Source organism: Eriocheir sinensis, chromosome 24 (assembly GCF_024679095.1).
Source record: "Eriocheir sinensis breed Jianghai 21 chromosome 24, ASM2467909v1, whole genome shotgun sequence".
NCBI classification, from domain to species: Eukaryota; Metazoa; Arthropoda; class Malacostraca; order Decapoda; family Varunidae; genus Eriocheir; species Eriocheir sinensis.
This window is the reverse complement of record NC_066532.1, coordinates 13,881,609-13,894,927: the sequence shown is the minus strand read 5'-3', so window position 1 is coordinate 13,894,927 and position 13,319 is coordinate 13,881,609. Positions and strand designations below refer to the sequence as shown.

At 41.7% G+C, this 13,319-nt stretch overlaps 1 protein-coding gene across 12 annotated transcripts in view; it reads left to right on the top strand.

The window, feature by feature from the left end:
• LOC127002871 (transient receptor potential cation channel protein painless-like) overlaps positions 1 to 13,319 on the top strand; it is a 116,713-nt gene that overhangs the window by 90,758 nt on the left and 12,636 nt on the right. For 6 of the 12 annotated variants that reach the window (XM_050869116.1, XM_050869123.1, XM_050869118.1 and 3 more), the window contains 2 exons: positions 1,008 to 1,112; positions 12,916 to 13,032. The exons of 2 other annotated variants lie outside the window; for them this stretch is intronic. In XM_050869116.1, coding sequence (XP_050725073.1) covers positions 1,008 to 1,112; positions 12,916 to 13,032 — 222 coding nt within the window. The remainder of the gene's footprint in view (positions 1 to 1,007; positions 1,113 to 12,915; positions 13,033 to 13,319) is intronic. 4 more of the 12 variants (XM_050869125.1, XM_050869124.1, XM_050869120.1 and 1 more) reach the window with 1 other exon arrangement.

Below are 13,319 nucleotides of genomic sequence, written 5' to 3'. Positions count from 1 at the left end.
CAGAGTGTGGGTATGGCCAGTGTGAGTGTTCCGGCAGTGTGTGGTGTTGGTGTGACAAGGGGACACGGAGGGACAGGACAGCAAGTGGACAAAAAGTGACAGACTGGGACATGGCAATGGTCAGGACACGTAGGCAGGAGAGGGGCCACAGAGGTATGAACAGGAGGAGGAGCAGGAACAGTAGTAGTTTTTTTTAATAATATCTACGGAAAGTACACATAACAGTTAGAATAAATTCTACTACTACTACCACCACTACTACTACCACCACTACTATTACTATTACTATTACTATTATTATTACTACTACTACTACTACTACTACTACTACTACTACTACTACTACTACTACTACTAAAAGAGTATAATAATAATAATAATAATAATAATAATAATAATAATAATAATAATAATAATAATAATAATAATAATAATAATAATAATAATAATAATAATAATAATAATAATAATAATAATACCGTAACAACAACAATAATGCCTCTCTCTTAGATGAACAGAGAAATGTTAATTCGCAAGTAACCAACGTGTAATCAGAGAGAGAGAATTACATAGAAAATCAGACCACACAGACCCAATGGTCCAGACTAGGTGGTCTGTCCTTAAACCTAAGTGAATCTACACTAATCAGATGGCTCCAAAATGTTGCTTTTCTACTCTAGTTAATATTAAGTTCAAGGAAGTGACGGTAGAGCTTGTTTTTAAAGGAGAGAGAGAGAGAGAGAGAGAGAGAGAGAGAGAGAGAACAAGCAAAGCAAAAGAGTGTCACCCAACAAATGCTGGAGGTCCGGGCAGACAGAGGACCAGGCAGAGAGAAAAAGCATTCGTCGGAGCGCCGACACCAACACCAGACAGGGGGAGGCGGAGGACGCTGGGAAAGGGTTTGGGCTTGCAGGGAACTAGCAACGGCTGATGATGGTGATGGTGACTAGCTACACTCTCCCCTATTAATTAGCCGACATATCCCTCAAGCTCCCGTTTTCTTTCAGGCCGCGCGGCGGAGGAGGGCAGGGCCGCGGGAGGTGGAGAGCAGGTCCACTCTGACGGTGGCAGGAGGGTGGTTATAAGGAGTAGGACGAGCCTGGTGAAGCCAGGTAACTACGCGCCTTGCCTCAGTGCTCGTTTCAGTGCTGATCTTACTTTCCGCTTATTTCTCTCTCTTGCCCTGTTACTTGTCTGTGTGTTTGTGTGTTTGTGTGTGTGTGTGTGTGTGTGTGTGTGTGTGTGCTTGGGAAATATTTAAGAATATTGATCTGTCTCCGTGCTTTCACTCCTTTCCATCCTCTTCAATCCTTCCTCTTTTCTTTCTTTCCTTTCCTTCCTATTTTCTTTCTTTCCTCCCTTTCCCTCCTGTTTTCCTTCCTGTTTTCCTTCCTCTCTTTCCTTTCCTTCCTGTTTTCTTTCCTCTCTTTTGTTCCTGTTTTTTTTCCTCCCTTTCCTTTCCTTCCAGTTTTCTTTCCTTCCTTTCCTTTCCTTCCTGTTTTCTTTCCTCCCTTTCCTTTCCTTCCTGTTTTCTTTCCTTCCTTTCCTTCCTGTTTTCTTTCCTTCCTTTCCTTTCCTTCCTGTTTTCTTTCCTCCCTTTCCTTTCCTTCCTGTTTTCTTTCCTCCCTTTCCTTTCCTTCCTGTTTTCTTTCCTTCATTTCCTTCCTGTTTTCTTTCCTCCCTTTCCTTTCCTTCCTGTTTTCTTTCCTTCCTTTCCTTTCCTTCCAGTTTTCTTTCCTTCCTTTCCTTTCCTTCCTGTTTTCTTTCCTCCCTTTCCTTTCCTTCCTGTTTTCTTTCCTCCCTTTCCTTTTCTTCCTGTTTTCTTTCCTTCCTTTCCTTTCCTTCCTGTTTTCTTTCCTTCCTTTCCTTTCCTTCCAGTTTTCTTTCCTCCCTTTCCTTTCCTTCCTGTTTTCTTTCCTTCCTTTCCTTTCCTTCCTGTTTTCTTTCCTTCCTTTCCTTTCAGTCTTCTTTCCTTTCCTTCCTTTCCTTCCTGTTTTCTTTCCTTCCAGTTTTCTTTCCTTCCTTTCCTTCCAGTTTTCTTTCCTTCCTTTCCTTCCAGTTTTCTTTCCTCCCTTTCCTTTCCTTCCTGTTTTCTTTCCTTCCTTTCCTTCCAGTTTTCTTTCCTCCCTTTCCTTTCCTTCCTGTTTTCTTTCCTTCCTTTCCTTCCAGTTTTCTTTCCTTCCTTTCCTTCCAGTTTTCTTTCCTTCCTTTCCTTCCAGTTTTCTTTCCTTCCTTTCCTTCCAGTTTTCTTTCCTCGCTTTCCTTTCCTTCCTGTTTTCTTTCCTTCCTTTCCTTTCCTTCCAGTTTTCTTTCCTTCCTTTCCTTTCCTTCCTGTTTTCTTTCCTCCCTTTCCTTTCCTTCCTGTTTTCTTTCCTCCCTTTCCTTTCCTTCCAGTTTTCTTTCCTTCCTTTCCTTCCAGTTTTCTTTCCTCCCTTTCCTTTCCTTCCTGTTTTCTTTCCTTCCTTTCCTTCCAGTTTTCTTTCCTCCCTTTCCTTTCCTTCCAGTTTTCTTTCCTCCCTTTCCTTTCCTTCCTGTTTTCTTTCCTTCCTTTCCTTCCAGTTTTCTTTCCTTCCTTTCCCTCCAGTTTTCTTTCCTCCCTTTCCTTTCCTTCCAGTTTTCTTTCCTTCCTTTCCTTCCAGTTTTCTTTCCTCCCTTTCCTTTCCTTCCAGTTTTCTTTCCTCCCTTTCCTTTCCTTCCAATTTTCTTTAATTCCTTTCCTTCCAGTTTTCTTTCCTCCCTTTCCTTTCCTTAATGTTTACTTTCATTCCTTTCCTTCCTGTTTTCTTTCCTTCCTTTCCTTCCAGTTTTCTTTCCTTCCTTTCCTTCCTGTTTTCTTTCCTTCCTTTCCTTTCCTTCCAGTTTTCTTTCCTTCCAGTTTTCTTTCCTTCCTGTTTTCTTTCCTTCCTTTCCTTCCAGTTTTCTTTCCTTCCTTTTCTTCCAGTTTTCTTTCCTTCCTTTCCTTTCCTTCCAGTTTTCTTTCCTTCCTTTCCTTCCTGTTTTCTTTCCTCCCTTTCCTTTCCTTCCAGTTTTCTTTCCTTCCTTTCCTTCCAGTTTTCTTTCCTTCCTTTCCTTCCTGTTTTCTTTCCTTCCTTTCCTTCCAGTTTTCTTTCCTTCCTTTCCTTTCCTTCCAGTTTTCTTTCCTCCCTTTCCTTTCGTTTCTGTTTTCTTTCCTTCCTTTCCTTTCCTTCCAGTTTTCTTTCCTCCCTTTCCTTTCCTTCCTGTTTTCTTTCCTCCCTTTCTTTTCCTTCCTGTTTTCTTTCCTTCCTTTCCTTTCCTTCCAGTTTTCTTTCCTCCCTTTCCTTTCCTTCCAGTTTTCTTTCCTCCCTTTCCTTTCCTTCCAGTTTTCTTTCCTTCCTTTCCTTCCTGTTTTCTTTCCTCCCTTTCCTTTCCTTCCAGTTTTCTTTCCTTCCTTTCCTTCCAGTTTTCTTTCCTTCCTTTCCTTCCTGTTTTCTTTCCTTCTTTTCCTTCCAGTTTTCTTTCCTTCCTTTCCTTCCTGTTTTCTTTCCTTCCTTTCCTTTCCTTCCAGTTTTCTTTCCTCCCTTTCCTTTCCCTCCTGTTTTCTTTCCTTCCTTTCCTTCCAGTTTTCTTTCCTTCCTTTCCTTCCAGTTTTCTTTCCTTCCTTTCCTTTCCTTCCAGTTTTCTTTCCTTCCTTTCCTTCCTGTTTTCTTTCCTCCCTTTCCTTTCCTTCCAGTTTTCTTTCCTTCCTTTCCTTCCAGTTTTCTTTCCTTCCTTTCCTTCTGTTTTCTATTTTCTTCCTTTCCTTTCCTCCCTTCCTCCTTTCCTTTTCTTTCCTTCCTTTCCTTTCCTTCCAGTTTTTCTTTCCTCCTTTCCTTTCCTTCCTGTTTTCTTTCCTCCCTTTCCTTTTCCTTCCTGTTTTCTTTCCTTCCTTTCCTTTCCTTCAGTTTCTTTCCTCCTTTCCTTCCAGTTTTCTTTCCTCTTTCCTTTCCTTCCAGTTTTCTTTCCTTCCTCTCCTTCCAGTTTTTCTTTCCTACCTTTCCTTTTTTCCTTCCTTCCTTTTTCTTTTCCTTCCTTTCCTTTCCTTCCAGTTTTTCTTTCCTCCCTTTCCTTTCCTTCCTGTTTTCTTTTTCCTTCCTTTCCTTTCCTTACAGTTTTCTTTCCTCCCTTTCCTTTCCTTCCTGTTTTCTTTCCTTCCTTTCCTTCCTGTTTTCTTTCCTCCCTTTCCTTTCCTTCCTGTTTCTTTCCTCCCATTCCTTTCCTTCCAGTTTTCTTTACTTCCTTTCCTTCCAGTTTTCTTTCCTCCCTTTCCTTTCCTTCCAGTTTTCTTTCCTTCCTTTCCTTCCTGTTTTCTTTCCTCCCTTTCCTTTCCTTCCAGTTTTCTTTCCTGCCTTTCCTTTTCCTTCCTGTCTTTTCCTTCCTTTCCTTCAGTTTCTTTCCTTCCCTTTCCTTTCCTTCCTGTCTTCTTTCCTTCCTTTCCTTCCAGTTTTCTTTCCTTCCTTTCCTTCCTGTTTTCTTTCCTTCCTTTCCTTCCAGTTTTCTTTCCTCCCTTTCCTTTCCTTCCTGTTTTCTTTCCTTCCTTTCCTTTCCTTCCAGTTTTTCCTTCCTCCTTTTCCTTCCTTTCCTTCCTGTTTTCTTTCCTCCAGTTTTCTTTCCTTCCTTTCCTTCCAGTTTTTCTTTCCTTCCTTTCCTTCCTGGTTACTGTCCTTCCTTTCCTTTCCTTCCAGTTTTCTTTCCTCCCTTTCCTTTCCTTCCTGTTTTCTTTCCTTCCTTTCCTTTCCTTCCAGTTTTCTTTCCTCCCTTTCCTTTCCTTCCTGTTTTCTTTCCTCCCTTTCCTTTCCTTCCTGTTTTCTTTCCTTCCTTTCCTTTCCTTTCAGTTTTCTTTCCTCCCTTTCCTTTCCTTCCTGTTTTCTTTCCTCCCTTTCCTTTCCTTCCTGTTTTCTTTCCTCTCTTTCCTTTCCTTCCTGTTTTCTTTCCTTCCTTTCCTTTCCTTCCTGTTTTCTTTCCTCCCTTTCCTTTCCTTCCTGTTTTCTTTCCTTCCTTTCCTTTCCTTCCTGTTTTCTTTCCTTCCTTTCCTTTCCTTCCTGTTTTCTTTCCTCCCTTTCCTTGCCGTCCTGTTTTCTTTCCCTCCTTTCCTTCCTGTTTTCTTTCCTTCCTTTCCTTTTCTTCCTGTTTTCTTTCCTTCCTTTCCTTTCCTTCCTGTTTTCTTTCCTCCCTTTCCTTTCCTTCCTGTTTTCTTTCCTTCCTTTCCTTTCCTTCCTGTTTTCTTTCCTCCCTTTCCTTTCCTTCCTGTTTTCTTTCCTTCCTGTTTTCTTTCCTTCCTTTCCTTTCCTTCCTGTTTTCTTTCCTTCCTTTCCTTTCCTTCCTGTTTTCTTTCCTTCCTTTCCTTCCAGTTTTCTTTCCTCCCTTTCCTTTCCTTCCAGTTTTCTTTCCTCCCTTTCCTTTCCTTCCTGTTTTCTTTCCTTCCTTTCCTTCCAGTTTTCTTTCCTCCCTTTCCTTTCCTTCCAGTTTTCTTTCCTCCCTTTCCTATCCTTCCTGTTTCTTTCCTCCTCTCCTTCCTGTTTTCTTTCCTCCCTTTCCTTTCCTTCCAGTTTTCTTTCCTCCCTTTCCTTTCCTTCCTGTTTTCTTTCCTTCATTTCCTTCCTGTTTCTTTCCTCCTTTCCTTTCCTTCCAGTTTTCTTTCCTCCATTTCCTTTCCTTCCTGTTTTCTTTCCTTCCTTTCCTTCCTGTTTTCTTTCCTTCCTTTCCTTTCCTTCCTGTTTTCTTTCCTTCCTTTCCTTTCCTTCCTGTTTTCTTTCCTTCAGTTTTCTTTCCTCCCTTTCCTTTCCTTCCAGTTTTCTTTCCTACCTTTCCTTTCCTTCATGTTTTCTTTCCTTCCTTTCCTTCCAGTTTTCTTTCCTCCCTTTCCTTTCCTTCCAGTTTTCTTTCCTCCCTTTCCTTTCCTTCCTGTTTTCTTTCCTCCCTTTCCTTACAGTTTTCTTTCCTCCCATTCCTTTCCTTCCAGTTTTCTTTCCTCCTTTCCTTTCCTTCCTGTTTCTTTCCTTCCTTTCCTTCCTGTTTTCTTTCCTCCCTTTCCTTTCCTTCCAGTTTTCTTTCCTCCCTTTCCTTTCCTTCCAGTTTTCTTTCCTTCCTTTCCTTCCAGTTTTCTTTCCTTCCTTTCCTTCCTGTTTTCTTTCCTTCCTGTTTTCTTTCCTTCCTTTCCTTTCCTTCCTGTTTTCTTTCCTTCCTTTCCTTTCCTTCCTGTTTTCTTTCCTTCCTTTCCTTCCAGTTTTCTTTCCTCCCTTTCCTTTCCTTCCAGTTTTCTTTCCTCCCTTTCCTTTCCTTCCTGTTTTCTTTCCTTCCTTTCCTTCCAGTTTTCTTTCCTCCCTTTCCTTTCCTTCCAGTTTTCTTTCCTCCCTTTCCTTTCCTTCCTGTTTTCTTTCCTCCCTCTCCTTCCTGTTTTCTTTCCTCCCTTTCCTTTCCTTCCAGTTTTCTTTCCTCCCTTTCCTTTCCTTCCTGTTTTCTTTCCTTCATTTCCTTCCTGTTTTCTTTCCTCCCTTTCCTTTCCTTCCAGTTTTCTTTCCTCCCTTTCCTTTCCTTCCTGTTTTCTTTCCTTCCTTTCCTTCCTGTTTTCTTTCCTTCCTTTCCTTTCCTTCCTGTTTTCTTTCCTTCCTTTCCTTTCCTTCCTGTTTTCTTTCCTTCCTTTCCTTCCAGTTTTCTTTCCTCCCTTTCCTTTCCTTCCAGTTTTCTTTCCTCCCTTTCCTTTCCTTCCTGTTTTCTTTCCTTCCTTTCCTTCCAGTTTTCTTTCCTTCCTTCTTTTCCTTCCTTTTTTCCTTCCTTCCTTTCCTTTCCCATTTTCCTCTCATTTCCTTCCTTCTTTTCCTTCCTTTTTTCCTTCCTCCCTTTCCTTTCCTTCCAGTTTTCTTTCCTCCCTTTCCTTTCCTTCCTGTTTTCTTTCCTTCCTTTCCTTCCTGTTTTCTTTCCTCCCTTTCCTTTCCTTCCAGTTTTCTTTCCTTCCTTTCCTTCCAGTTTTCTTTCCTTCCTTTCCTTCCTGTTTTCTTTCCTTCCTTTCCTCCCTTTCCTTTCCTTCCTGTTTTCTTTCCTTCCTTTCCTTTCCTTCCAGTTTTCTTTCCTCCCTTTCCTTTCCTTCCAGTTTTCTTTCCTCCCTTTCCTTTCCTTCCTGTTTTCTTTCCTCCCTTTCCTTTCCTTCCTGTTTTCTTTCCTTCCTTTCCTTTCCTTCCAGTTTTCTTTCCTCCTTTCCTTTCCTTCCAGTTTTCTTTCCTCCCTTTCCTTTCCTTCCAGTTTTCTTTCCTTCCTCTCCTTCCAGTTTTCTTTCCTACCTTTCCTTTCCTTCCTGTTTTCTTTCCTTCCTTTCCTTTCCTTCCAGTTTTCTTTCCTCCCTTTCCTTTCCTTCCAGTTTTCTTTCCTCCCTTTCCTTTCCTTCCTGTTTTCTTTCCTTCCTTTCCTTTCCTTCCAGTTTTCTTTCCTCCCTTTCCTTTCCTTCCTGTTTTCTTTTCTTCTTTTCCTTCCTGTTTTCTTTCCTCCCATTCCTTTCCTTCCTGTTTTCTTTCCTCCCATTCCTTTCCTTCCTGTTTTCTTTCCTTCCTTTCCTTTCCTTTCAGTTTTCTTTCCTCCCTTTCCTTTCCTTCCTGTTTTCTTTCCTCCCTTTCCTTTCCTTCCTGTTTTCTTTCCTCCCTTTCCTTTCCTTCCTGTTTTCTTTCCTTCCTTTCCTTTCCTTCCTGTTTTCTTTCCTCCCTTTCCTTTCCTTCCTGTTTTCTTTCCTTCCTTTCCTTTCCTTCCTGTTTTCTTTCCTCTCTTTCCTTTCCTTCCTGTTTTCTTTCCTTCCTTTCCTTTCCTTCCTGTTTTCTTTCCTCCCTTTCCTTTCCTTCCTGTTTTCTTTCCCTCCTTTCCTTCCTGTTTTCTTTCCTTCCTCTCCTTTCCTTCCTGTTTTCTTTCCTTCCTTTCCTTTCCTTCCTGTTTTCTTTCCTCCCTTTCCTTTCCTTCCTGTTTTCTTTCCTTCCTTTCCTTTCCTTCCTGTTTTCTTTCCTCCCTTTCCTTTCCTTCCTGTTTTCTTTCCTTCCTTTCCTTCCTGTTTTCTTTCCTTCCTTTCCTTTCCTTCCTGTTTTCTTTCCTTCCTTTCCTTCCAGTTTTCTTTCCTCCCTTTCCTTTCCTTCCAGTTTTCTTTCCTCCCTTTCCTTTCCTTCCTGTTTTCTTTCCTTCCTTTCCTTCCAGTTTTCTTTCCTCCCTTTCCTTTCCTTCCAGTTTTCTTTCCTCCCTTTCCTTTCCTTCCTGTTTTCTTTCCTCCCTTTCCTTCCTGTTTTCTTTCCTCCCTTTCCTTTCCTTCCAGTTTTCTTTCCTCCCTTTCCTTTCCTTCCTGTTTTCTTTCCTTCCTTTCCTTCCTGTTTTCTTTCCTCCCTTTCCTTTCCTTCCAGTTTTCTTTCCTCCCTTTCCTTTCCTTCCTGTTTTCTTTCCTTCCTTTCCTTCCTGTTTTCTTTCCTCCCTTTCCTTTCCTTCCTGTTTTCTTTCCTCCCTTTCCTTTCCTTCCTGTTTTCTTTCCTTCCTTTCCTTCCAGTTTTCTTTCCTCCCTTTCCTTTCCTTCCTGTTTTCTTTCCTTCCTTTCCTTTCCTTCCTGTTTTCTTTCCTCCCTTTCCTTTCCTTCCAGTTTTCTTTCCTCCCTTTCCTTTCCTTCCTGTTTTCTTTCCTTCCTTTCCCTTCCTTCCTGTTTTCTTTCCTTCCTTTCCTTTCCTTACTGTTTTCTTTCCTTCCTTTCCTTCCTGTTTTCTTTCCTCCCTTTCCTTTCCTTCCTGTTTTCTTTCCTTCCTTTCCTTTCCTTCCTGTTTTCTTTCCTTCCTTTCCTTTCCTTCCTGTTTTCTTTCCTCCCTTTCCTTTCCTTCCTGTTTTCTTTCCTTCCTTTCCTTTCCTTCCTGTTTTCTTTCCTTCCTTTCCTTTCCTTCCTGTTTTCTTTCCTCCCTTTCCTTTCCTTCCTGTTTTCTTTCCTCCCTTTCCTTTCCTTCCTGTTTTCTTTCCTCCCTTTCCTTTCCTTCCTGTTTTCTTTCCTTCCTTTCCTTTCCTTCCTGTTTTCTTTCCTCCCTTTCCTTTCCTTCCTGTTTTCTTTCCTCCCTTTCCTTTCCTTCCTGTTTTCTTTCCTCCCTTTCCTTTCCTTCCTGTTTTCTTTCCTTCCTTTTCTTTCCTTCCTGTTTTCTTTCCTCCCTCTCCTTTCCTTCCTGTTTTCTTTCCTCCCTTTCCTTTCCTTCCTGTTTTCTTTCCTCCCTTTCCTTTCCTTCCAGTTTTCTTTCCTTCCTTTCCTTTCCTTCCTGTTTTCTTTCCTTCCTTTCCTTTCCTTCCTGTTTTTTTTCCTCCTTTTCCTTTCCTTACTGTTTTCTTTCCTCCCTTTCCTTTCCTTCCTGTTTTCTTTCCTCCTTTTCCTTTCCTTACTGTTTTCATTCCTTCCTTTCCTTTTCTTCCTGTTTTCTTTCCTTCCTTTCCTTCCTGTTTTCTTTCCTTCCTTTCCTTTCCTTCCTGTTTTCTTTACTTCCATTGCTTTCCTTCCTGTTTTCTTTCCTCCCTTTCCTTTCCTTCCTGTTTTCTTTCCTTCCTTTCCTTCCTGTTTTCTTTCCTCCCTTTCCTTTCCTTCCTTTCCTTTCCTTCCTGTTTTCTCTCCTCCCTTTCCTTTCCTTCCTGTTTTCTTTCCTTCCTTTCCTTCCTGTTTTCTTTCCTTCCTTTCCTTCCTGTTTTCTTTCCTCCCTTTCCTTTCCTTCCTTTCCTTTCCTTCCTGTTTTCTTTCCTCCCTTTCCTTTCCTTCCTGTTTTCTTTCCTTCCTTTCCTTTCCTTCCTCTTTTCTTTCCTCCCTTTCCTTTCCTTCCTGTTTTCTTTCCTTCCATTCCTTTCCTTCCTGTTTTCTTTCCTCCCTCTCCTCTCCTTCCTGTTTTCATTCCTCCCTTTCCTTTCCTTCCTGTTTTCTTTCCTTCCTTACCTTCCTGTTTTCTTTCCTTCCTTTCCTTCCTGTTTTCTTTCCTTCCTTTCCTTCCTGTTTTTTTTCCTTCCTTTCTTTTCCTTCCTGTTTTCTTTCCTCCCATTCCTTTCCTTCCTGTTTTCTTTCCTCCCATTCCTTTCCTTCCTATTTTCTTTCCTTCCTTTCTTTTCCTTCCTGTTTTCTTTCCTCCCTTTCCTTTCCTTCCTGTTTTCTTTCCTCCATTTCCTTTCCTTCCTGTTTTCTTTCCTCCCATTCCTTTCCTTCCTGTTTTCTTTCCTTCCTATTTTCTTTCCTCCCTTTCCTTTCTTGGAAAAAGGCCAATATTACCCCGATCTTTAAAAAAGGAGATAAAAAACAAGCCAGTAATTATCGTCCCATCAGCTTTACGTCTGTCCTAATTAAACTATTCGAAAAAATAATCAGGGATAAAATGATCACTTTCCTTGAAACAAATGATTTGGTAACTGATAGTCAGCATGGATTTCATAGTAATCGGTCCTGCCTTACCAACCTATTAACCTTTTTCAACGATGTTTATACATGTTGGGACGCCCGAAGCCCATATGACGTAATTTACTTAGATTTTCAGAAAGCGTTTGATAAAGTTCCTCACGTTAGGCTTGTTTCAAAACTGCGTTCCCACGGTATTAACGACCATCTATGTGCGTGGTTTCATGACTGGCTCACCAACAGAGAACAACATGTAGTTCTTAATGGTGAAGCATCGGATTGGCAACCCGTCACCAGTGGCGCTCCCCAAGGTTCGGTCCTGGGGCCAACACTATTCATAATTTACGTGAACGACTTAGAAACTGATATCCTGCCAAAAGTAGCCAAATTTGCCGACGACACCAAACTAGGAGGTACGGTAATGAACAGTCAAAGTTGCGAGAACATTCAATCAGACTTAATAAGACTAGCCGACTGGAGCGAAAAATGGCAAATGAGTTTTAACGTAGATAAATGTAAAGTAATGCACATAGGTGAAAAAAATCATAACTTTAAATATCAGATTCAAGGACATGAGCTCAGCGAAGTAAAACAAGAAAAAGATCTTGGTGTCATTATCAGTAACACTCTTAAAATGAGTGATCAATGTTCTGCAGCGAGTAAAAAAGCCAATATGATGTTAGGATTAATCTCAGGAAACTTTGATTATAAATCACCCGAACTTATGAAGAGATTATATTTAGCATTTGTAAGACCACACCTAGAATACGCCGTTCAGTTCTGGTCACCGAACTTTATCAAGGATCAAGTTTTACTAGAAAAGATACAGCGACGAGCAACCAAACAGATTCCAGCGCTCCGAAACTTGCCATATGACGAGCGTTTAAAGCGTTTAGATATGTTTTCCCTAAAAAAGCGAAGGATAAGAGGGGACTTAATTGAAGTGTTCAAAATCCTTAATGGATTCGACAACATTAACCCAGATAGTCTATTTCAGAGAGACACCAACACAATAACTCGCAGCAACGGTATGAAGTTAAAGGGAAACCGATGTAACACATTGGTGCGCAGAAGTTCTTTCAATAATAGAGTCGTCGATCACTGGAATAGACTCCCACCGTCAGTAGTTAGCGCACAGAGTATCAATAGCTTCAAGTCTTCATTGGATAAGTACTTCAGGGATATAAGATTATACTGACCCTTCTTCGCATGTTTTCAGACAGATTGCAGCAAGACCTCAACCTAAATCCATATTATTCTCCCCCACAATCTAGATCGCAAGTAGCGTAAGTTAACAATAGAGTAAAGCAACAGTTAATGTCCGCATGACAGGTGGAGTGAGGTGTGGGTGCAGTAAGGTGACAGGTTACTGGTGCGTGCCTAGTACCGCCGGTAAAACGAGGATCAAGCCTCCACCTGTGCCCCTGAAACTACACCTCACCCATCGTGAGTATTAGGGGGGGATTCTGGGGCTGCCCTGTGTAGGCCACTCGGCCTCTTCCAGCCTCCCTGTGTTTCCATGTTCCTATGTTCTTATGTAATGAAGTCATTTTCCCCCACAGCTTAGGTTACCAGTAGTGTAAGTTAAGGGTAGTAATTTCCTCTTATTTCTCTCTTTACTGTAAAATTTCTATGTCCCTTTCTTCCTTAAAGGTACATGGTGTTCTCTTCTAACTATTTCCTGCCGGCACGTTGCCGGAGGGAGAGGTGGGTGGGGAGGAGCCTTCATCTATTCTGTCCTGTTCTACCACACGTAGATTACTAGTAGTAGCGGTAGTAAACAGACATCCTCGCCATAGACCGATAGGTCTTCTGGTGTCTGTTCTTCCTATGAATTCCTATGTATTCCTTTCCTTCCTGTTTTCTTTCCTCCCTTTCCTTCCTGTTTTCTTTCCCTCCTTTCCTTACTGTTTTCTTTCCTCCCTTTCCTTTCCTTCCTGTTTTCTTTCCTCCCTTTCCTTTCCTTCCTGTTTTCTTTCCTCCCTTTCCTTTCCTTCCTGTTTTCTTTCCCTCCTTTCCTTCCTGTTTTCTTTCCTCCCTTTCCTTTCCTTCCTGTTTTCTTTCCTTCCTTTCCTTTCCTTCCTGTTTTCTTTCCTTCCTTTCCTTTCCTTCCAGTTTTCTTTCCTTCCTTCCTTTCTAGTAGTTTTAAAAATAACACCAGCGGAAAATTATACACAAGTTAGAAAAACCATCGTCCTCCTCCTCCTCTTCCTACTACTACTGTTAATAATAAAAATCTAGGACAGAGAAAATATAATTCCCAAGAAACCAACGTGTGATGAGAGAGAGAGAGAGAGAGAGAGAGAGAGAGAGAACAAGCAAAGCAAAAGAGTGTCACCCAACAAATGCTGGAGGTCCGGGCAGACAGAGGACCAGGCAGAGAGAAAAAGCATTCGTCGGAGCGCCGACACCAACACCAGACAGGGGGAGGCGGAGGACGCTGGGAAAGGGTTTGGGCTTGCAGGGAACTAGCAACGGCTGATGATGGTGATGGTGACTAGCTACACTCTCCCCTATTAATTAGCCGACATATCCCTCAAGCTCCCGTTTTCTTTCAGGACGCGCGGCGGAGGAGGGCAGGGCCGCGGGAGGTGGAGAGCAGGTCCACTGTGACGGCGACAAGGTCGTCTTTGGAGGTGGCGGGAGGGCCAAGCCTTTTATTAAAGCGAAGCTAGGTAACTGCGCGCATTGCCTCAGTGCTCGTTTCAGTGCTGATCTTACTTTCCGCTTATTTCTCTCGCTTGCCCTGTTACCTGTGTGTGTGTGTGTGTGTGTGTGTGTGTGTGTGTGTGTGTGTGTGTGTGTGTGTGTGTGTGTGTGTGTGTGTGTTATAAAGAGTAAGCAGATGTTGTTTTACTTATTTTAATGAGTACTACTAATACTACTACTATTACTACTACTACTGCTATAATAATAATAATAATAATAATAATAATAATAATAATAATAATAATAATAATAA